The sequence below is a fragment of the Rhamphochromis longiceps genome, linkage group LG9 (genome assembly GCF_057381845.1).
Source record: "Rhamphochromis longiceps isolate RC_006_pf linkage group LG9, R_longiceps_female_GT1.1, whole genome shotgun sequence".
Lineage (NCBI taxonomy): Eukaryota > Metazoa > Chordata > Actinopteri > Cichliformes > Cichlidae > Rhamphochromis > Rhamphochromis longiceps.
Genome location: NC_140565.1, coordinates 35,901,075 through 35,925,595, shown reverse-complemented (window position 1 = coordinate 35,925,595; position 24,521 = coordinate 35,901,075). Strand labels below are relative to the sequence as shown.

The 24,521-nt window shown below is 42.4% G+C and overlaps 1 protein-coding gene across 4 annotated transcripts; it reads right to left on the bottom strand.

Moving 5' to 3' along the window:
- Positions 1-1,617: 1,617 nt before the first annotated feature.
- On the bottom strand, positions 1,618-24,368 carry LOC146662800 (NACHT, LRR and PYD domains-containing protein 12-like). Of its 4 annotated transcripts, none has more exons than XM_085417621.1 (11): positions 24,259-24,368; positions 18,308-18,556; positions 15,043-15,284; positions 13,153-14,938; positions 10,913-11,086; positions 9,742-9,918; positions 8,442-8,618; positions 7,401-7,574; positions 4,504-4,680; positions 3,999-4,166; positions 1,618-2,464 (listed from the first exon to the last, which is right to left on the bottom strand). In XM_085417621.1, exons 2-11 carry the CDS (start codon positions 18,421-18,423, stop codon positions 2,455-2,457), a joined length of 3,201 nt encoding a protein of 1,066 aa, XP_085273747.1. In that variant the 5' UTR covers positions 18,424-18,556; positions 24,259-24,368; the 3' UTR covers positions 1,618-2,454. The 4 variants fall into 4 exon arrangements, with proteins under 4 accessions (XP_085273747.1, XP_085273749.1, XP_085273748.1 ...); XM_085417623.1 differs by having other exon boundaries at positions 13,153-14,935; positions 24,259-24,350; XM_085417622.1 differs by lacking the exon at positions 24,259-24,368 and adding an exon at positions 23,554-23,739.
- Positions 24,369-24,521: the final 153 nt, after the last annotated feature.

Here is a 24,521-nt window from a genome sequence, read left to right as displayed (position 1 = left end):
AGAGCTGGTCCTCTTCCTTCTGGAACACACTTCCTTTGTATCCTGGTCTTCAGGGATCCTCTCCCTGTGAGTAAAAAGAAACAGTGGCAGAAGGATTCTCTCCTGCAATGATCAAACCTTATTTGAGTAGCTTTGTTGTGAGAAATAAAAGCCTTGTGACTGTGAACGCCGTGTCTGTCATTTTGCCTTGTCCTGAGTGGCCCGCACCTCTTCAATGGCTTCCTGAGTGAAGACATCACAGCTTCCACAGGGTGAGAGGCAGGTACATCCTGGACAGGTCGTCACTCTGATGCAGGGCTAACCATTCACAGCTATGGGCAAGAACCACCAGTGAACCTAACCCCACCAACTGCATGCGTTTGGAAAATAATTATTTTGTGTTATCACTCATCCTGAAAGAAAGTTTAAAGTCGAATCTCTAACCATCCCCTGAATCCATCCTGGCAGCTCGTTCCACATGAGCGGTGTCTGAAAGCTCTAAAACGTCTAATAACTACAAGTAAGTTGGCAGTGTGAGAAAGAAGAGCTCTAATGGGTGATATGGTACTATAAGTTTGACACCTAGGGTCTCAAAATAATGAGACACTGAAGAACATGTGGACACTCGCTCAAAGTAGGCCCATGATAATGATCAGCAAGATGAAATTAGCTAATACTAAAATATTCAACACTGCTACAATCTAACTGTAAAAACAATGGATATTTACAATAAAGGATGTTTGAGCAAAAAGAAAACTTGAGTGAAACTGGATCTGTGCTGTCATATGTATTCATCAAAGAATCTCCATCCATCCATCTTCATCCGCTTTATCCGAGGCCGGGTCGCTGGGGCAGCAGCCTAAGCAGAGAGGCCCAGACCTCCCTCTCCCCAGCCACCTCCTCCAGCTTATCCGGGGGAATACCAAGGCGTTCCCAGGCCAGCCGAGAGATATAATCTCTCCAGCGTGTCCTGGGTCTGCCCCGGGGCCTCCTCCTGGTGGGACATGCCCGGAACACCTCACCCAGGAGGCGCCCAGGAGGCATCCTCATCAGATGCCCGAACCACCTCAGCTGGCTCCTTTCGATGTGGAGCAGCAGCGGCTCTACTCTGAGCCCCTCCTGGATGGCCGAACTTCTCACCCTATCTCTAAGGGAGAGGCCAGCCACCCTTCGGAGGAAGCTTATTTACGCTGCTTCCTTCTCCCATCACTCGCGAACAAGACCCCGAGATACTTAAACTCCTCCACTTGGGGCAGGAACTCATCCCCGACCCGGAGTGGGCACTCCACCCTTTTCCGGCTGAGAACCATGGCCTCAGATTTGGAGGTGCTGATCCTCATTCCCGCTGCTTCACACTCGGCTGCGAACCGTTCCAGTGCGAGCTGGAGGCCCTCACCCGATGAAGCCAACAGAACCACATCATCCGCAAAAAGCAAAGAATCTCATGTGCCGTTATTATTATTATTATGTGTGGGGTCACTGTTCTCTCTGAAGTCGTTCCATCTCGCATTAAACTTCACTGAAGTCCAGCTTCAATATCCTCCAAGGAACTTTTGACGGGAATCAAAGAAAGAAACTGTAACCTGCTCAAAGTTCAGTCTTCTTTCTTTAAAGAGCAAAACTCAAGTAAAAAGAACATAAAGTGTTAGACTTTATTCAGTGCTCACATACATACACACACGTGATTGTGGGGTTTGTATAAAATATTTGTATACTAAATATAGATATTTGCAGGCACGGAGCCCTAGGCAAAGTTTGATCCACTCATCTGTGGAAGAGACAGGGAACATACAAACACTATGATCATTACAGTGTGATGATGATGACTGATGAAATATTCTGTTCAAAGTCAAATTTGTTTCATAGAGATTAAAAGGCATAGCAAAAAACCTGCTGAATGGAGATCCAACTGAACAGCTTGGAAACTACACAGAATACAAGCAGCAACATCAAAGAGGGAGCAATAATAAAAGACAACACATGAACCAAAACACTAGGTTACAGAACTGGACAATCATTAGAATACCCATAATATAAAATGATCACATTATCGTTATTATAGACCCCAAATCACATTAACTACTTCTCACAATATATGAAAATAATACAAGAAATAACAACAGGAAACCAAAGGTTCACAAACAAAACCTGAAAAACTCTAGAACAGTGAGACAGAAATGAACCAAGACCTCAGTGAGACCACGAAAGTGCAGTGATAACAGTCACCTCCCCCCAACAGTACAGTGAGATTGGAGGGTTTGTGAATTTAACAGCTCTCTTCAGCCTGACTCTTTATCTCTGTTAGCGTCATTAAACACAGACTAAAAGCTGCTCTAATCACTCTCGTCTCTACTCCACCTCTTAGACACCTGGCCCAGTCCAGAGTGTTTCTATACACATGCTGCAGCTGATTCAGCCTCTCTGCACCATCAGGACACTGCCCATCCTCACTCTGCACATGCACCACCTTATTTATCATTTCCACCTGCAGAGAGAAGAGAAAGAGCAGAGGGGACAACAAGTGGCAGTTATGCACTTTAAGTTAATTTCATGGTTTTGACTTACAATTTAAAATAATTTATGTTTAATAAATCCATTGTTGTTTTTAAACACGCATTTAAAGGTTCCACATAATGTGTCCAGGATGGAACCAATGTTCAATCTGTTGTTTAGGTTTGACAATATTTTACATGCCACACTCGGTAGAGGGCAGCATCTTCCCTTTCTCAGTCTGTGGATAGACATTTGGGGATGTGTGCAGCAAGGTTTGGGTACAGAGGGTGTTTTTATTAACCTCTTCAAGTTAATGCGGCCAATGGAGCATGTAATTAGTATTTTATGTGCTGGTATGAAAATAAGATGTTTATTTGTGACAGACCTGTCGAGTTTATGTTATTTATGTGTAATACAGTCGTCATTTTGTAAAGGTCAAATGAACTGATTGTGGATGTTTTGTGTTGGTGAATAATATGTTTTAATGTTTACTCGCTATGACAACGCCTTAATGTGAAAATTGATTATTTTATGTTGCTTTGTACAGTTTTGTACAGTTCTCATGGCATCTAATAAATGCCAGTAGGAGTCAAGAACACCTTGTGTCTGTCATTCTACTTGGAGGGAGTTACATCCAGTATAAAGAGCAGCAGGGACTTTAGTCCCATTCAGGGCAACAAGGTGGCTCAGGTTTGCACTATGAATTAAGTTCAACATACCCAGGATATTTTTCCATTATCTCTCTTTACTTAACCTGACTTCTTTTGGAGTATTAGCTTAAAAATCTACCCCAGATTCCAGCCTTCATCATTCAAGTCCAGCCTATTTGAAGCTGGAAAAATTCTGGCTGAAATGTTAACTGTGTAAATCAACATTTAACTCAGTATCATGTCTTTATCATCAAGTCATGGCAGTGTAATTATTATTCTATTAGATTAATATCACAGTTTTCAGTCGCTGCCTCTGTGATATGTAACAGGACATAAGACTATGATTTTTACTAATGCTCATCAGATAAAGACAAAGACTTAAGATGGTCGTCTGTTTCTGAAATATCATTGGACTAATAAACATGACCGAATGTACTGAAAGAAAGACACATGTACAAATGTGATTCGTGGATGTCGGAGCTTCTGGTCTGTAAATGTCACATGGATAATAAATTTAATGACAGTTCTCTGATTTCAGGGCTATGACAAAAATGAAACTGACCAGGTGTTTAGTTTTGAAATGAGAAAACAAAGTCTGAGATCAGATTTAATCCTCCCACAGTTTGATGAGTGAGGACCAACGTCTCTATAAATCTGTAATGTCAGTTGGATTTCAAATGTATTTCATGTAGACATGAACACAATAAAAACAGTCATTGTTCTCTTTGTGTTCTTGTCTCATAGGCTTCACTGAGAAAAGAGGTACTGAGAAAGCTGTGAATTTACAGGAAACACTGAAGTTTTTCTTTAATTCTTCACTGTGTTAATTATAGTACTGCTGAAAGTACCATGGACTCACTCCAACAATTTATTTACCTCAGAGTCTCCAGTCTACAGTGTGGGCTCTCCACCAGATCAGACAGCTGCTTCACATCTGAATCCTGAAGGTTGTTTCTTCTCATGTACAGTTGTCTCAGATAGGAGGATTTCAAAGCTGATACCAGATAATCACAGGCAATCTTTGACAAACCACAGTTTTCCAATCTGAAGAAGAAAAAGAATTAGTTCATTAGTAAGTTTCAGCTTGAAGTCATTCAGTGTTTCATTATCTGTTGAAAGACGAGGAAGGTTAAAAATCTAGAACTATATAATCTTCACACGATGCCATACTACTGAACTTTTATTTGTTTGACTCAGATTTTGTACAAAAGATTTTGCTTTTTATTTAAATGTCAGCTAGATTTTAAGGTAGAATGGAGTATCTATGGAGTATGGATCCTCAGTGTGGATCAGTATAATATCAGCCTGATGTCTGCAGTTTAGTGTCAGCACAACTTTCACATCATATTCATCTCAGCAACACTAAAACATGCTGACTGACCTCAGAGTTTCAAGTCCACATCCTGGACTCTCCAGAAAACCACACAGATGCTTCACTCCTGAATCCTGCACATCAGTGTTGTTACTCAGGTCCAGATGTTTCAGATGGGACAGGCTGGACTTTAAGGCTGAGACTAGAGAAGCACAGCTGACCTCTGACAACCAGCAGTACTCCAATCTAATTTCAATCAATCAATCAATCTTTATTTATAAAGCACTTTTCATACAAAAAAGAATGTAGCACAAAGTGCTTTACATGGTTAAAAGCAGCCCACCCCACCCTCCAACTCAGTCGCCACACTCTCATTAACATAAACGATGTGAATACACGCATATCCCCCCCCCCCCACACACACACACTTAAAGAGGAAAATTGGGCTGGGTACGCATGAGCCAAGTGAGGAAACACTATAACAGGGAGCCATCTGCACCGGGAGCCGGTCACAGACCGCAGCCACCAGGCTGGGCACACAGCAGGAGGGAGGCAAAGGAGCCCCCCAGCCAGGCTGAGAGGACCCCCAGAGCCCCAGCAGCCACGGTCGATCACAGCCCCGGTGCAGAGAGCGCCCTCCGAGGAAACACTGGAGATATGACACAATAGGATATATACAGGGTAAAATGATAAAATAAATAAGAACAGGATACAATATAAATATAAATATAAATAGAGTAAGAAGATTAAAAAATGAATAAGAATAAAATCAATAAATATTAGGTAAAGCCTGAATTAATAATAGAATAACAGGATAGAATAAATAAGCATAAAAAATAAATAAACGTTAAGTAAAAGCTAAATTAAAAAGGTGGGTCTTGAGCCTGTTCTTAAAAACATGTACGTTCTCTGCGGCCCTGAGCTCCTCCGGCAGGCTGTTCCACAGACGAGGACCATACCACTGAAAAGCTGCCTCTCCGTGAGTATGTGTCCTGACTTTAGGGACAATCAAAAGGCCAGTACCAGAGGACCTCAGGGTCCGCGAGGGTTCGTATGGTAAAAGCAGATCTGAGAGATAAGAAGGCCCAAGACCATTAAGACATTTAAAAACCAATAAAAGAACTTTAAAATCGATCCTGAAACACACGGGGAGCCAGTGCAGCGATTCTAAAACCGGTGTAATGTGGGCCCGCCCTCTGGTCTCCGTCAGCACACGAGCTGCCGAGTTTTGTAAAAGTTGTAAAGTTGAAATATTATTTTTAGGAAGACCAGAGAGCAGGGCAGTAATCAATGCGACTGGTAATAAAAGCATGCATCAGCATCTCCGTGTTGGCCCGAGAGAGAATAGGGCGACTCTGGCTATAATTTTTAGATGATAAAATCCAATTTTGGTTACATGTTTAATATGTGGGATAAAACCAAGCTCAGAGTCAAAAATAACACCCAGGTTTTTCACTTGTAGCGAAGGACATAGTGAAAATGCCTCTAATTTAGACAAGAGTTTCTCTCTCTGAGCCTCAGGACCGACAATTAAAACTTCAGTTTTGTCCTGGTTAAGCTGTAAAAAGTTTTCTGACATCCAAGATCTTATATCCAAGATACAGTTAACACATGTCATTTTATGGATCTTAGAGGAGCATGTATCCATACTCACCATAAAAGATCTGTCAGAGAGACAGGAAGTGAACCAGTTGTGTACAGCACCAGAGAGGCCCACCATGTGTTTCAGTCTGTTTAAAAGAATAGCGTGGTCTACTGTATCAAAGGCTGCGCTTAGATCCAGTAGCACCAGGACTGAGAGCTTTTGGGAGTCCCAGTTACATCTAAGATCATTTAAAACCTTTAGGAGAGCCGTCTCTGTGCTGTGGTTCACCCTAAATCCAGACTGGAATATCTCCAGGATCTGTTTATCATTCAAAAAGTCATTAATCAGAGTAAAAACAAGTTTTTCTAAGACTTTACTTAAAAATGGTGAGTTGGATACAGGTCTGTAGTTATTAAAATCATTACAATCCAAATTGCTCTTCTTCAGAAGGGGCCTCACCACCGCCGTTTTAAAGGCAGCAGGGAAGACACCCAACTGAAGAGAGCAATTCATCATGTATAAAAGCTCAGCCTCAAAAAATCCATAAAGTGTTTTAAAGAGTGAAGAAGGGATTGGATCTAAAAGACATGTGGTGGGTCTCACTGTGGAGAAAACCTTCTGAAAGTTCTCAGCATTAACCAGGACAAAGCTGTCCAGTGTCTCCTCAGGTACAATCGAGCCCTCAGATGTGTTTAAAATCATATCGGGATAAGATAAAATATCAGATCTGATGGCGCTGACGTTTCCCCTGAAGTGGTCTGCAAACTGCTCACAGAGCGAGTCTGTGGGGGTTCTTTGGGGGCTTTTAAAATCAGGGTTAAATAAATGATCTATGGTGGAAAAGAGGACCTTGGGATTATTTTTGATTATTGATTATTTTGGCGAAGTATGAATTTCTTGAATTCCCTAATGTATTATTGTACATTTTAAGTTGCTCGCAAAATATTTGATGGTTGATAGTATTTTTATTTTTCCTCCATCTCCTTTTTGCTGCCCTGCAATTTCTTTTGAGTTTTTTGACTTCTTTGTTTCTCCAGGGTGATGCATGTTTTACGTTAATCTTTTTGGTGGTGAGTGGAGCAACGGAGTCAAGGCTTTTCTTCAGTTTGCTGATAAAATGATTAAAAATAAAATCGCAGGGTGCAGGTAAAATCACAGGGTAGCATTCGTCTAAAACCCTGGTAAAATTTGCAGCCACTTCAGAGGTTAGATAGCGCCTCCTCACAGTTTGCACCGAGGTCTCCCGCTGAATAAAACCGGCGATGTTAAAAAACACACAGTAGTGGTCAGAGACAGCCAAGTCAATTTAAGAATAAAACATGTAAAAAAAGTTTCAAACATAAAGATTTGAAATATAGTAAAAACCAGTCAGTGAACTGACCTCAGAGTCCCCAGTCGACAGTTTGGACTCTCCAGTCCAGCAGACAAACACTTCACTCCAGAATCATGCAGCTTATTGTAACTCATGTCCAGCTCTGTCAGATGGGAGGATTTGGACTTCAGAGCTGAGGCCACATTGTCACAGTGAGCTTCTGAGAGTCCACAACCAGCCAGTCTGTGGTTAGAGAAAATATAAAATGTGTTTTTATAACAGCAGAAAATCTGCATTAGAAACACAAGACTGAATGTATATGAAGATAAAATAGAGTGACATCATAATCTGATGAACATCTGCTCCTCACATCTGTGTTTCAGCTTCTCTTACTGTGTTTGACATGTGAAGCTTTAGGGGCAAAGCTGAGCTTAACGTCAGGTTTGCATCCTGGTAAATAAATTGTTGGAGTGAGTCTTGGCCAAACCAGTACTTAGAAACAGTCTTACGATGTGAAGTATCTTCAAACTTTCTTTAAGTTTCTTTAAATTACCATCTTGACTGTAATGTCCAGTCAAGATGGTGAAGTGGTCCCATCTGCGACACTGGCATTGTGCCTGGAAATAGATAAAGGCTGTGTTTCTCAGATTGGTAGATAAGAATTGGCGCATGGAGAACAAGCAGAGGACTGTCTACCTGTTTAAGAAACCTGCTAAACCTGTCAGCGGCTGTCAGTGTCTGATCCTTGGCTCTGATTGGCGGTTAAACATGACACAGTACCACTGTATTAAATTAAATGATGCACAATTGTACTGTGTATAGTGTCAAGTGAAAGTGAGCTAATGAAGATTTGAATTAAAGTTAGAAATAAGATGCAGAAAGAAACCTGCAGTTTCTGGCCATTCTTAGATTGCAGTAATTCTTTGCAAGAATTATCTGAATTACAAATACTAAATTTATGAGAATCCATTAAATTATGTTAAAGACCCATAAACACACACTGAAATTCAAACCTCATTGAAGCTCAGATATTCAGCTTTGAAACAAACTTAATTTGGACTTCTTCTTCTTCACATGTTTATCTCAGCACAACTAAAACATGGTGCTGACCTTAAAGTCTCCAGTATACAGTGTGGACTCTCCAAAAAAACACACAACTGCTTCAGTCCTGAATCCTGCAGGTCGTAGTTGCTGCTCAGGTCCAGCTCTCTCAGATGGGAGGGGTTGGACTTCAGAGCTGAGTTCAGGTAATCACAGCTGACCTCTGACAATCTGCAATTTGTCATTCTGAATGAAGAAAAAAAGATGTAGATATTTAAGTTTCATTTTTTGATGTCCTCATCAGTGAGGTTATTTTTTTTAATCAACAGACTTATTATCATGAATTATCATCAAGCCTTCTGTTAACATTAAGATTGAATCAAACTTTAGACACAAACAGGAAGAAGGTCAGACTCCAAACAAACCTGACCACATGACCTCATCTCTCTGAGGTGACCAATAATTGGAGTATGAACTTTACAGAGGTATTCGAATGAGTTTGTTTTTATCTTAAATTTAAGGAACACAGGATTTTTGACAGTTTGGGATTAATAAAGTTTAACCTGACTCAGTATTAATGAAAAGTTAAACAGATGGATAGAGGTTCAACCAGTAATCAAAACTGTACAGTTTTTGGAATCACTTGTACCAGGCACTGTACATAGCATACATTTTCACTGCTATGCTGATGATACCCAACTCTGTCCATGAAGCCAGATAACACACCCCTATTAGTTAAACTGCAGGAATGTCTTAAAGACATAAAGACCTGGATGGCCGCTAACTTTCTGCTTCTTAATTCAGATCAAACTGAGGTTATTGTACTCGGCCCTGAAAATCTTAGAAATATGGTATCTAAGCAGATTCTTACTCTGGATGGCATTACCTTGGCCTCCAGTAACGCTGTGAGGAACCTTGGAGTCATTTTTGACCAGGACATGTCCTTCAACGCACATATTAAACAAATATGTAAGACTGCGTTCTTCCATTTGTGCAACATCTCTAAAATTAGAAATATCCTGTCTCAGAGTGACGCTGAAAAACTAGTTCATGCATTTATTACTTCCAGGCTGGACGACTGTAATTCATTATTATCAGGAAGTCCTAAAAACTCCCTGAAAAGCCTTCAGCTGATCCAAAATGCTGCAGCAAGAGTCCTGACAGGGACTAGAAAGAGAGAGCAGATTTCTCCTGTTTTGGCTTCCTGTTAAATCCAGAACTGAATTGACAATGATGCTTGTCTTTTTGAAAACACGCATGAGACATACTTTCATTGTATACTGATCATTGTTTTATATCTGCAGTTTAGTGTCACTACAACTTCCAAATCATATGCATCTTAGCACCCAACTAAAATTTGGTGTCTGACCTCAGAGTTTCCAGTTGACAGTGTGGACTCTCCAGAAAAGCACACAGAAGCTTCACTCCTGAATCTTGCAGGCTGATATTGTCACTCAGGTCCAGATGCTTCAGATGGGAGGGGTTCGACATCAGAGCTGACAGCAGAGTAGCACAGCTGATCTCTGACAACCAGCAGTCCTTCAGTCTGAGTGAAGAGAAAAAAAACACACACACACACACTAGTAAATCATCGATTAGCTATTAAGATTTGTTCTCATCAATGTGATTTTCTCAAACACCATGCAGGTCAGACACTAACCACACCTCAAGCAACTGCAATATATGACTTCATCTTTGTAAGTGCAGAACACTAAAATCATAAATATTACAGTTATCTGAATGTGTTTCACTTTGTCTCAAATGTAACAACCAAAGCAGTTTGAGTAAATTTGAAAGAATAAATCATGTAAATTAAAATCTAATTAGCGATGCTATTCTTTCAAGTATCTGTAACATTATCTGTAACATATGGGGTGATCGTGGCTCAAGAGTTGGGAGTTCGTCTTGTAATCGGAAGGTTGCCGGTTCAAGCCCCGGCTTGGACAGTCTCGGTCGTTGTGTCCTTGGGCAAGACACTTCACCCGTGGCCTACTGGTGGTGGTCAGAGGGCCCGGTGGCGCCAGTGTCCGGCAGCCTCGCCTCTGTCAGTGCGCCCCAGGGTGGCTGTGGCTACAATGTAGCTGCCATCACCGGTGTGTGAATGAGTGGATGACTGGATATGTAAAGCGCTTTGGGGTCCTTAGGGACTAGTAAAGCGCTATATAAATACAGGCCATTTACCATTATCATCACATATTTTTCCACACAATAGCATTTACTAAAGCTATCTATACTACAGGCTCAATCCTAATCCGTACCTTAGTCTGAGGTTCAAGATGTGTGTGAGGATGATTTAGAAACCTGATTTTAAAGACTCTCAGTAATTAAATGAATCCTGCTACAGTCTGACAATAAGTCAAAAGAAAAAAACAGTTGCTTGGTCTTTTGGATTCTGCAGGTCGTAGTTACTTTTGGTAAGGAAAAATTTCAAAGCAGACACATCCTGAACATCCTGAACATATATGAACAGAAATAAGTTTCAAACTTTCCACCAAATATCTGAACTATAGAAAAATAACAGCTGCAGTCAGTGTACTCACCTCAGAGTCTCCAGTCGACAGTTTGGACTCTCCAGACCAGCACACAGAACCTTCACTCCTGGACACGGCAGGTCATTGTAACTCATGTCAAGCTCTATCAGATGGAAGGGGTTTGACTTGAGAGCTGAGGCCACAACTTCACAGTGAGTCTCTGAGAGACCACAAGAATTCAGTCTTCAGTTTGAGAAAATATTAAATATGTTAGTATAAAAGCAGAAACTCTCCATTATAAACACAGACTGAATGTATATGAAGGTAAAAGAGGGTAACATCATAATATTCAAACATCTCATCTGTGATGGTGTGTGAACAATTTGACGACTGAGCTCTAAAATTCTGATAAAATACAAAATAGCACTTTATTACAAATGTCCGACTAAAGAAAAAGTAACACATGGGATATAAACTTAGCACAAAAGAAAAGGAAATTTGTGTTGGTAGAATATTCCTTTGCTATAACTGCTTCTTGGCAATAGATCTTATACCATGAAAATCCTGACTATCTTTCCCTAAATGTGGCCCATTTCTTAGGAAATGAAGAACAATCCATTTGTGGGTAGAGCAGCAGATTTGAGTATGTCGGTTGCAACCATGAAAAAATCTTGCCAAATCTTCTATGCCAGTGCCAAACAGCTTATTCTGTTATTGACTCTTCTTTTGAGCTTCTAGTAGCCCAGGTGCTGCTAATCAGGTTCTTGATTGGTGCCTGTGAGCATGAACCCTGCTACGGTGGTCAGTTGATGTCTGCTCCAAGTATACCATATTTAAATGATTTGGTTAAGGAGAAACTATGCTGACTGCTGCACCAATCGGGTAACAGCTTTCGGTGGAAGCAGTGTGATAGTGTGGGGCAGAATCTTACTCACTGGAAAAATAAGGCTTTGCATTATTGGAGGAAATCTCAATGCAGAGAGATACTGAGATACTGTAACCAGTGGCAATCCCATATCTCCACAGTCTGGGCCTGGACTTATCCTCCAGATGACAACACTTGCACGCACAGAGTGGGGTTTATCAGCGACTACGTTTGGGAGTGGAGAGGAAGACCTGTCCGCAGTCCTAACCTTAACCTCATTGCACACATGTGGAATCAGCTTGGTTGTGCTGTCCATGCCAGTAACCAATACAACCACATTGGCTGACTTGTAACAAATGCTATGCCACACTAGTGTGTGACCAAATTGGTGACCAGGATAAGGTGGAGCCAGGCTGTTGTGCCTGTGTTTGGTTCTTCTGCATGCTAATGAGCTTTAAATTTCCCCGAAATGGGCCAATTGTTTCTTCAAACATTCAATCCAGGAAATGACAGCGGAAAAAGTAAATACCAGAGCAAGCTGTTTGGCATTGGCAGAGAAAATCTAACAAGTGTTTCATGGATGCAAACCACATAGTCAGCTGTGCTGCTGTAACACCAAAAGTGTTAATTTAATTGAAACGAGGAGTGAGTGCATATTTGGAACAGGTGGATGGATCAGGAGATTTATACCTTTTAAATTTAACTTTATCATCTATGCCTCAAAAATTAGCCACCTGGAAACAATGGGTTATAGCTTGTTTACTATTTCAAATGATTGGCCTGCCAATGATAACAGTCATAACCTGGCATTGGTGAAATGTTGGGGACTTGGAGCTGATCAGCCTACAGATAGAGTACTGGGGGGATTTACTGGGACCTGTAGCTACTGGAAGATCAAGACTGAATGCAGTCAGACCTGGCCATGGGCTACAGGCCAACAATGGACAGGTGTTATTGTTCCAACTTTTTTATCAACTTTTAGCCAGTGCTATTGATCGTTATGGCCCTCATTTCTCTTTGTGGATGATGATCAAAGATTCTAAAGGAGAGGGCATGTAAAAGATCCACATCTCGGGCTTGGAATATGTTTGTTTTCAGCACTGCAACTCTAGCAGTAATTATTATTTATTTGGTTTGGTAGAGGCTGGAGATGCAAACTTCTAATTATTTTTCTGAGTAGAATTGAGTACTAAAACCTGGTACTAAAGAGGCCCTGAAATTAAATTATTAAAGACTGAAGTATCAATAAATTTTGACTTTGCAGAACATTTACGGAGAAATTCAGTTTTCAATGCTCACTTCATAGTTCATCTGTAGTTGTCTAAGGATCTTGGATAGAAAAGCATCTGGACTTCCCCTCTGAGAGGTGAAACATGAAACCTGAGACTAACTAAACTACTAATTAGCACTGATCAATAATGCTAATGATCAGATCTGGACTCACCGAGCTTTTCTGCAGTTCCTCACAACCGGAATAAGTCTGCGTCGTCCCTCCAATGATGTGTTGTACTTCTTTAGGTCCAACTCATCCAGAACCTCCTCTGACATCTGCAGCATGAAGGCCAGAGCTGAGCAGTGGATCTCAGAGAGTCTCTCTGATCTGTTCTCTGACTTCAGGAACTTTTGGATCTCCTGATGTACTGAGAGGTCGTTCATCTCCATCAGACAGTGGAAGATGTTGATGCTTCTGTCAGGAGAGATTTTATCACTGTTCATCTTCTTCAGGTTGTTGATGACTCTCTGGATGGTTTCTGGACTGTTCTCTGTCTGACCCAGCAAACCTTCTAAGAGTCTCTGGTTGGACTCCAGAGAGAGGCCATGAAGGAAGCGGACAAACAGGTCCAGGTGGCCATTTTTACTCTGGAGGGACTTTTCCATGGCTTGTTTAAGGAAAGCATCCAGAGCTGACCCACTGTACTTTTGTCCCAGGAAGTCCTCCAACACCTCTGTCTTCCTGTTGGTGAAACAGTGGAACATGTAGACTGCAGCCAGAAACTCCTGGATGCTCAGATGAACAAAGCAGTAGACTGGTTTCTGGAAGATTACAAACTCTCTTTTGAAGATCTCTGTACAAACTCCTGCGTACACCAAGGCCTCTGTGACATCCAGACCACACTGCTCCAGGTCTTCTTGGTAGAACATGATGTTTCCTTTCTCCAGATGTTCAAACGCCAGCCTCCCCAGCTTCAGAAGAACTTCCCTGTCAGCCTCCGTCAGCTCCTGTGGACTCGTCTCATGTCCCTCATGGTACTTGTTCTTCTTCCTCTTATTCTGAACCAGCAGGAAGTGTGAGTACATGTCAGTCAGGGTCTTGGGCAGCTCTCCTCTCTGCTCTGTAGTCAACATGTGCTCCAGAACTGTAGCAGTGATCCAGCAAAAGACTGGGATACTACACATGATGTGGAGGCTCCTGGATGTCTTCAAGTGAGAGAGGATTTTTTTAGGCAGGTCTTCATTACTGAATCTCCTCCTGAAGTACTCCTCCTTCTGGGCGTCAGTGAAGCCTCGTACTTCTGTTAGCCTGTCAACACATGTAGGAGGGATCTGATTGGCTGCTGCAGGTCGGGAAGTTATCCAGACGAGAGCCGAGGGAAGCAGATTCCCCTGGATGAGGTTTGTCAGCAGCTGGCTGACTGATGACTTCCGTGTGACATCAGACAGCAGCTTCCTGTTGGTGAAATCCAATGAAAGTCTGCTTTCATCCAGGCCGTCAAAGATGAACAAAAGCTGAGAGACAGCCAGCTTCTCTGCTGAGACCTTCTGTAATGTTGGATGGAAAACATGGAGCAGCTCCAGAAGACTGTACTGCTCATCTCTGATCAGGTTCAGCTCCCTGAATGAAAGCAGAACCACCACACTGATATGTTGGTTCTCCAAGCCCTCTGCCCAGTCCAGAGTGAACTTCTGCACTGAGAAGGTTTTTCCAACACCAGCCACGCCGTTGGTCAGAACCACTCTGATGGGTCTCTGTTGGTCAGGTAAGGCTTTAAAGATGTCCTGGCACCTGATTGGAGCGTCATCAAAAGTCTTTTTTGAAGTTGTCTCCAGCTGCCTCACCTCATGTTGGGTATGAACCTCTTCACTCTGTCCCTCTGTGATGTAGAGCTCAGTGTAGATGGTGTTGAGGAGGGTTCTACTTCCTGTTTCATCACTTCCTTCAGTCACACGTTCACATCTCCTCCTCAGACTGATCTTATGTTCATCTAAAACCTCCTGCAGACCAACATCTGCTGAAAGAAAGAAAAACAGAAAGAAAACTCTTCAATGTCTGAACAACAAGAAGAAGTCCAGTTTTCAGAAATGAGTCCATCAGCAGACAGATGTTCAGTCTTACTTTGTACACAGCTGCTCTGACTGGCTGTCTGCAGTCCAGCTCTGGTTCTGGATCTTTCTCCACACTGGGGACAGGACCAGTCTCCTGATGAAGCAGACTGGTCCCAGTATGAGGAGATGCACTGTCTGCAGAACCAGTGTCCACAGCTGGTAGAGACTGGATCCTTCAGGACGTCCTGACACAAAGCACAGCAGGACGGCTGCTCCTCCTCACAAACACCACTCCTATTACTTCTCCTCTCTCTGTGAACAAATGTTTTCATCATTTGGTGTAAGTGAAAAAGATCTAGATCTGACAAAACATGTAAAATCCTGGACAGTCACTGTGAAGGGTTAGTGTGCAGCTACTTTCCTGTTTTAATTCAAGACTTGAATTAAATTTATGCTTCCTTTAGACCTTTTAAAGACATGCTCTACTTTAAGCTACTGGCATCCAAAAGTATCAAATTCATATTTTAATGAGCCCCCTTGTCTCTTTTTTTAACATAAAGGATTAAAACAACAGATTTAGTTCAGAATTCATAACATTTCGATATGACTCGAAACATCTCTCCCTCACAAACTAAATCACCTCGAAACCCATCCATCCATCCATCCATCCATCCATCCAGTTTCTTCTTCTTCCGCTTACCCGGGGCTGGGTCGCAGGGGCAGCAGCCTAAGCCGAGAAGCCTCTCATCCCCTTCCCACATAGCAAAATTGGCATGGCCCGGATCTGGCCCACACAATGTGCTTACATATGGCCCACATACGTAAGAATGACTGCCCTTTGGTGGCCCTGATCTGGGCCACCAAAGGGCCGTCATTCTTTGCGCTATGTGGGCCATGTCTAAGTTGTGCGCAGCCACGGGCCAGTTGCACACACACTGCTGGCCCTGTGCTGGCCCAGAACAGTTTCAGCTCTGGCCCCAGATGTCAGCCTAATGTGTACCTTAATCAAGCCATGTAATGACAACATGTGCCGGAACATAATAGTGCAAAAGTAACATGAAACTCTGGCACTTCTCTACTCTCCCGGATTACTCAAAGTGCTCTATACAAAATGCCACATTCACCCAATCAGACACTTTTTCTAAATTGAGTGCTTTCTAACTACATTCATACACATTCATACTCTTGACATGCAGACTGGAGGAGCCAGGGATGGAAACGCTAACCTTCTGATCAGTAGGTGACCTGCTCTACCTCCTGAGCTACAGCCACTGAGTGGTAAACCTGAGTAAACCGTCACTAGGTTTTGGATAAAGTGTACACTCACAAACCTGTCAAACCTCTATTTGAAACATTAGCTACCATAGCAGTATAGTATTGCAACATGGCATTTTGGGTCTTCTAACTAAAATAGGAAAATAGGAACATAAATAGTGCCATCATTGTCAGACCTGGCCCACATCTGGTTGACATACACCATACCATGATATCAGTCAGTCAGAAGTGCCAGCTTGATGACGAATCCGGGCCAGACCTGTTTTCTATGAGCCTGGGCCACATAACCCAAACCACAATCGGGCCAGATGTGGAATGCCATCACATAAACAGTGCCATCTTGCCAGGCCTGGCCCATATCTGGATGACATACCACTTACCATGCCAGAAGTCAGCCAGCAGTGCCAGCTTGATACCAGATCCAGGCCAGACCTGTCTGCTATGTGGGTTTGATAGATGAGTCTATCAAATCTGATCCATAATCCTCTATTCCCCAGACTCTGCTTCCTCCACTGAAATATTCCTTCTACTGCCCGACAATGTTCTCAGTCGAAACTAGCAGTTCTCCACCCGCACTATACACAGTGCGAGTAGAGCACTGCCTTTCCCTCCTGAGTCACCTGAGAGATTGTCAGAATCTCTTCGAGACAGTCCAAAGGTTATTTCCATGGCCTCTTCAAACTTCTCCTACACCCAACTTTTTGCTTCAGCCACTGCCCGAGCTGCATTCCGCTTGGCCTGTCAGCACCTTTCAGCTGCTTCTGATATCCCATAGGCTAACCAAGCCCGATAGGACTCCTTCTGGTGGCTCCTTTCACCTCTGGTGTCCACCATTTGGTTCGGGGGTTTTTACCATGACAGGTACCAACCACCCTGGTGCCATGTGCACTTATGGACACCCTTATGTTCGAACATGGTGTCCGTTATGGACAAACTATGGTCCACAGAAGTCCAATAACAAAACTCTGCTCAGGTTCAGATCTGGCAGGCCATTCCTCCTAATTACGCCCCTCCAGGTCTCACTATCATTGCCCAGATGAGCGTTGAAGTCTCCCCGTATGAGTCCCCAGATTTAGCACCCTCAAGCACCCTGCCTAGGTACTCCATGAAGGTTGGGTACTCTGAACTGTCATTTAGCGCATAAGCACAGGTGACAGTCAGCACCCATTCCCTAACCCAAAGTTGCAGAGAACAAACCCTCTCGTCCACCGGGAGAAACCGCAACATGCAGGCAGCAAGCTGAGGGGATACTAGGACACGCATCCCAGCCCGCTGCCTCTCATCAAGGGCACAACTTCAGACTGAGACCAGACCCTCACCAGGAGTTTGGCTCCAGAGCCCAAGCCATGCATTGAGGTGAGCCCCACTATACCTAGTCAATATAGCTCAACCTCATGCACTAACTCATGCTCCTTCCCCATCAGAGAGGTGACATTCCATGACCCAAGTCACTAGTTTTGGTAGCCAGGGATTGACACATTGCACTGGATCCCAGTGTACTTCCGACCCAGCCACTCCCTCAGGGAAAAACTGGTTCATCCCAAAGGCAAAACTCCCAAACACAAACTTAAGGATGTAGTATATGCTGTCCAGTGCAGTGTGGAATGCTTATATCTTTATAAATGCATGGCACGACGCAGAAGAGCAGGACAGGTGACCTAAATAAGTAACGTGATAGGGTGAGGCACAGTCTCACAGTGAGACACACTATTGATCATGTGAGTCTTTCATATGATGTTTGTGATAATAACATTATTTTCTTCTTTTCTTCTTCTTTTTTCTTTTAAAAAAAACAACAACCACAAATTAAGAATCAGGCAGGATAATCTCCCAAGTTAATTCTTCTCTCTCTCAACTAGAAATCATTTGCAGCAAATATCTGAAACACAGAAATACATTCCATATTTCCAGCTTATCATACTCTCTCCAGAATCCACCTTAAGAAAGTTACACTACATTTTAAAGCAGAAACAGGATCTACTTAATTTACACTGTTGTATATATAATATGGCATCTCTGGGATAAAGAGATTAAAAATAAGTCAGTGGCAGTTCTCTTACTTTGTGTCCAAGGCTCTGGGTTCATTACTGAAGGCCAGTGGATCTGCTTTGGACTGCTTACTGTTACATTGTGAAGAGTCGGCGCCGTCCTTCTCATTTTCCACACAATTATTCATTTTCTACACTTTAGTATGAGAGGTGACTGTGAGCTCAGGGCCTTTGTTTGACCCCAAACTCTGAGCTGAGGGGAAACATCGAGTTTTCAGTTCCAGAAAAGCTGATCAGAGGTGGTTCAGGCCAGTGGTCACCCTGAAATAATGAAAAAAGCAGTGATCAGTGCAATAGCGTGAAAAAAGCATCTGTCAGTTTAACTTTTGTGTGTGTCCACTACATAAATGAAACATAAATGAATGGGCAGGGTCTCAGGAGGACGCGAATGTGAGGGTTTTTCTTAAATCACAGGAAGGGAGAAAAGAACCATTTAGATGTTAGAGAGACTGATTTTTTTAATATGAGACACATTCAAACACTAAATTCTGAGACATTTGTCCTACATTTCAAAATGTTGCTCCAAATAATTGAATGACTATATTTCAATATGTGAACAAATAATGACAGAACACAGTGTCATTCAAAGCTATTGCACTCATCTTCATTCAAATATTCACGACATCTCCAGCATAGGAACACCCATGGTCAATGGTAACTTTATTGTCCCCAGTGGGAAATTGATTTGCGGTATGTCCGCTATCGTGTAATGCTCAGAGGACGGTCTGAACATAATACAACAGAGGTTGTCTTCCACAGCACCTGCCTGTTATAAAAGTCCACAAGCTGGACCTTAGACCTCCCTGAAATCTGACCAGCCACTTTAACCAGGTTACTAAGTCTAGTCTTATTGATCAAAGACAAATTACCATACCAAGTAGTAGAGGAGGGAGACAACAACCCTGTGGTGAACCAGTAGAGAAATTTAAAAAGTCTCAAATCAAACTAACGCGATTAAAATCAAGTTTAAATTGATTAAGAAATTTATCGGCTAAGAGGTGTGGCTGGATAGTATTAAAAGCTGAAGAACAATCAATAAATAAGAGCCGAGCATGAGCTTTGGCCCCATCCAGATGGTGATATAAGAAATTTAATAAAGTAGTCACTGCATCATCAACACCTCTACGAGGCCTGTGTGCAAATTGTAGTTGATTGATAAGCTTTTCTACCTGCTGCAGAATCTCCTTCCTTATAAGTCTTTCAAAGGACTTCATCACTAAAGATGGCAACAGGCCTAAAATAATTTAATGATGTAGGTTTTGTGTTTTTGCAGCTGGAGAAATAATTGAGTTTTTCTGGACCCTTCTGTTGCTGACATGATAAAAGAAAGATGTACGAAAAGATGCCGCATAATTGCTCAGCACACATTTTGTAGCACATATTATCAGGCGCTGGACTTTTATTAGTCATAATTGTTTCAAAAAGATTTCCCACCCATCTTTCATCAAAGGACAAAGCTTTAATAAAAGCTTTTTTTCTTTCATAAATCAGCCTTATAAGAGCTCTCGAAGACCATGTTTGTTATTAGGGTTAGATCTCTTTTCACACCATTTCTGATTAATATATAAACACACTCCTCCTCCGTGAGATTTCTGGGTAACTCCGGGGTCCCAATCCAAACGTATGGGAAACCCGAAGCCATTTAATTCCAGAGAATTAGGGTCAGAATCCCTGAGCAAAGTCTCTGTGAATACCATTAGACATGTATCCCTGTGGACACGTAAATGCATGACATTCAAATGCAGTTCATCCAGTTTACTCCTCAGAGACTGCACATTAGCCAGGATTATTGATGGCAAAAGGAAAACGACTGTATCGTATTCGCTTTCTCAATCGCTGTGTAGACCTCCCTTCTTACACCACTTCCTTATTTTGACTTTATTAAAATCTAAAGTGCTCCTGTGATTACTGGATAATCCAGGGCTGTTAAACACTGAAGGGTGAAAAGAATCCAGAGACGGGCGATTCCACTGAAGATCCAGAAGAAACTCCCGTGAGTATGTAATTGTTTGTGAATGACAAAGACTTCGAACAACTGTCAGGATTGCCAATAAAAAAAAACACATTCCACAGAGCACAAGCCGATGCTTAAGGATTTCCTCGGGCTCAAAATCAGACAACAACGTAACTAAAAAAGCAATAAAGTTAAAAAAAAACCTGACAACTGGCAGACACAGACAACCTGCTGGAGCAGTGCCCCCTTTCAATCTATGACCAATCACGAAATGACAAATAATTCAAAGCTTCATAAAAATTAGTTTGATTATTTTTTATTTATCAAATAACAGTGATTTCTATAATAACGTATGGCAAACTCTTCTAAACCAAATGGATCAACTGAGCTCCTCCACACACATTATCTGAGGAACAGGTCATAGAGACCCATGAAGAGCAATTACAATATAAAACTATAACTATAACACCAGTGCTGCAAATAAGCTGAGAGCAACGAGACAGGAAGTAAAAGTAATGCTGCCAAAGATCATTCATCTTGTGAATTCACGATCATCACAGCAGTACTTTGCACAGTGAAGGATCAAAAAATGATTTGATCCTCTGCTGAATTTCTATGTTTGCTCACTAAGAAACGAACAGGTCAGACGTTTATGGAAGTTTTATTTTAATGGGCGAGAGACGAAAATACACAAAAGATTTAAACTGATTTGCATTTCTCTGATTGAAATAAATATTTCGTCCACCAACAAAACATGACCTACTACTTCCCAGAATTTTGGCTTCTGCAGATTGACACTGTACATAAAGCAGACCTGTCCACAGATTCAATTTCTTTCCTCTCCACCACCAAGGACAAGACCAAAAAGCCATCAAAGGAGGTCAGGGACAAGGCTGTAGACCTGCACAAGGCTGGGATGGGCTACAAAACCATCAGTAAGACCCTCGGTGAGAAGGGGACAACTGTTGGTGCCATTATTCTGAAATGGAAAAAATATAGTGACGATCAATGGACCTCGGTCTGGAGCTCCGTGCAAGTCGTTGTGTCGTGGAGGAACCACACTACGTTGTAACAGATGGGAGGGAGTTTTTCTGGATTTTTGGTCGATATCCTGTCTCTCTCCGTTGAAATGAAACTTCCACACAAATTAGAAACTGTTCATTTCTTTGTAAGTACAAAATCAGCTGCAGATCTAATAATTATTTCTCCCACTATACTGTACTGCTTGTGCTGCTGTTAAACTAACAGCTGAACATTAGAAATAAGTGAAACTTGAAACACATGTTGGTGTGTTCAGGTCTGACACAACATCCAGCATGTCAGTGGCAGAAAAAGGTAACAGACAACAACAAAGAAAAACAGATACACCAAATATACATTTCCTTACTTTTCTGTGCCAAGCTTAGATACCTGGAGCTGTCACCACGCCACATTCATGCAGGGGGACTTCTGCTTTGCTTTAGGTGCCGTACTGTCCCGAGCATTTTTCAGGCATAATATCAGAATCATCCATCCATCCATTCGCTTCCGCTTATCCTTTTCAGGGTCGCGGGGGGCGCTGGAGCCTATCCCAGCTGTCATAGGGCGAAAGGCGGGGTACATCCTGGACAGGTCGCCAGTCTGTCGCAGGGCCAACACACAGGGACAGACAACCATTCACACTCACATTCACACCTAGTGGCAATTTGTATTATCCAATTAACCTATCCCCACAAGCTGCATGTCTTTGGACGGTGGGAGGAAGCCGGAGTACCCGGAGAGAACCCACGCAAACACGGGGAGAACATGCAAACTCCACACAGAAAGACCCCGGCCTGATGGTGGAATTGAACTCAGGACCTTCTTGCTGTGCGGCAACAGTGCTAACCACCGTGCTGCTAATATCAGAATCAGAATACCTTATTAATCCCTGAATTCATGTGTCAGTCATCCATAATAAACACACTGCATGTCTGTGCACGTTTTTCTATCTAAAGTCAGGTTTGACCGGTTTGCTCTGATACATATTAGCTGTCTCACACAGACATGTAGAGAATCACCTTATTCCTGTCATGCTTCACTAACAGGTGAATGTTTGTTTATTTTCAGAGTTAATAAAGAAATGTGCATCCTGTTCCTCTCTGTCGGGATTATGGAAAGGTTTTAAGACTAATTCGAATAGTTTACATCTCTGTAAAATGCAGTTATTGGTCTTCACTGCAGTGTGGGTGAGGATTGCTTTAGCCATTTGAAATTAGTCTTTGGTTTCTTTCTGTATAATGATGATGTTGCAAACGTATTTATTTTTTCTTCCCCTTATCATGTGGATTAAAATAGATCAAAAAAATAACAGTTTTCCTAAAATGTATATGCAAAATTCTTTTTATGGCAAATGTTTTTCAATGTTTCGAAAAGACTGAGACACACGCTGATGCCTGCAGACTGATCCTGGAGGACATCCGTCAAAGACACAGACTTCTGGATACTCCCCTGGGCTGAAGGATGCTTTGAGGGACTATAGCTGGTGATGGAGCCAGAAGGCAGAGTTTTCTTCGGCCGAGTCCCATTTTAATACTTTGCTATGGAGCATTTTAGTAATTTGCACCTCATCTTGTTGCAGTGTTGCATTAGAGATCCAGTAGCATAGTTTTTATCGCTGTGATATATTAAAGTTCAAAGAAGTGTGCGTCACATGCTTTCAGTGTTGAGTCGAAATTCATGTTTGTAACTGTCCAACAATAAGAAAACGACTTGGTTAGAGATGTCAAAAGTGCCTCGAACCAAAGACCTCTTTTCCTTCCATCTCCAGCTACACTCGAAAGTAATTTGTGCACCTGTGTGGTTGTTAGAAAGGCTTGTTTTCTACCAGCACCGCCACGTTCTTATTAAATGTCCTCAACTACATCTGTGATCGTTTTCACGTGCGCTCACAGAGAATGGAACAAAAGGCACCAACATCCAAAGACGAGCAGAAGCAATGACAGGATCTGCTGTCTGTGAAGCCTTTTTAAATCTAAAGTCACATCAGTTTATCCCACCATGGGAAATAACCCCAGAAGGCCCTTTAAACAACCCGAGGTGCACCTAAAAGCACCGTGAATCGTAAATAACCATATAGGTGCGCAAAAATATTTCCAGGGTAGCCGGCGTGAACTTGGTGATTCGAAAGCGGTAAGTGGGGCTAACCGGAGGCGCTTTCACATGCCACAAACGAAAACACAAGTCAGATTATCAAACCGGAAATAGCCGGCGTGTTTATGGTTTATGCTTTTATAGGAGCCGGTGTACGTGGAGAAGACACGGCCATGTGCTAAGCGGTCCTTACGTGGAAACAAGGTGAACATCGTTCTGTGTAGCGCGACCAGTTTACACCCGAGAGACGAGCCTCCTGGGTGGTTGCTATGGTGATGGAGTCAGATAAACAGACTCCAGCTGTAAACCAGTGTCACCGACCGCACGATCTGATATCGTCGTGTTGGTGTTGTTCCAGGATCAACACTGCAAGTGACCAATCAGAATGTTGTGACGTAATGCCTTTGCGACTTCGGGAAAAACCGCCGTAAAACAAAAAACTGTACTTAAGCTGCAAGAAACCGCCTCTGTCCGCCGATCAACGGACCCTGACCCTTTAATAAACGCTGAGCAGAACTGATGTTGTCCTTGCAACACTGGAATTTCATAAATGCACGAATGTCTCGGCGCGCCAAAGAATAACGTCACAACAACGTGATTGATCACTTGCAATGTTGATCCTGCAACAACATTTACTATGTTTATGTTTTACTACGACGATATGAGATCACCAGTTTAGATATCGATACAGGAGCCGTGTCCCACAAATCCCGCTCACCCCCCCAGGAAGTGATTAAAACACGCAGTGTTTAAAAAACAGAATCTTTTCAACAAGTCAAACACAGTTTCGGGCTCACTCTGATCTGTTTCACCCACCCTTCACCGAGTCACGCAGGTTTAAAAGACGGAATAAAACACTGTGATAAGAAGCGCAGGAGAAAGCTGAAGTAACACTCACCCTGCTCCAGGCTCGACGTTTCTGCTTCCTGCGCCCTCACACTGCCCCATCAGCGGCTGCTTTCTCCTCCCCCTCCGTTTACAGGAAATCAGCTGGATTTCGGCAGGCGTGTGTGAGAGAGATACGGGAACTTTAAAAACTTCTGCACAAGAAACATTTCCCCCCCAAGTCTGAAGATATTTTTTAAAGAAATGTAAATCCTGCAAACAAACTTCAAAGCTCCTGTCACGCAGGTTTTTACTGGTTTTACTTCAACCTAAAGC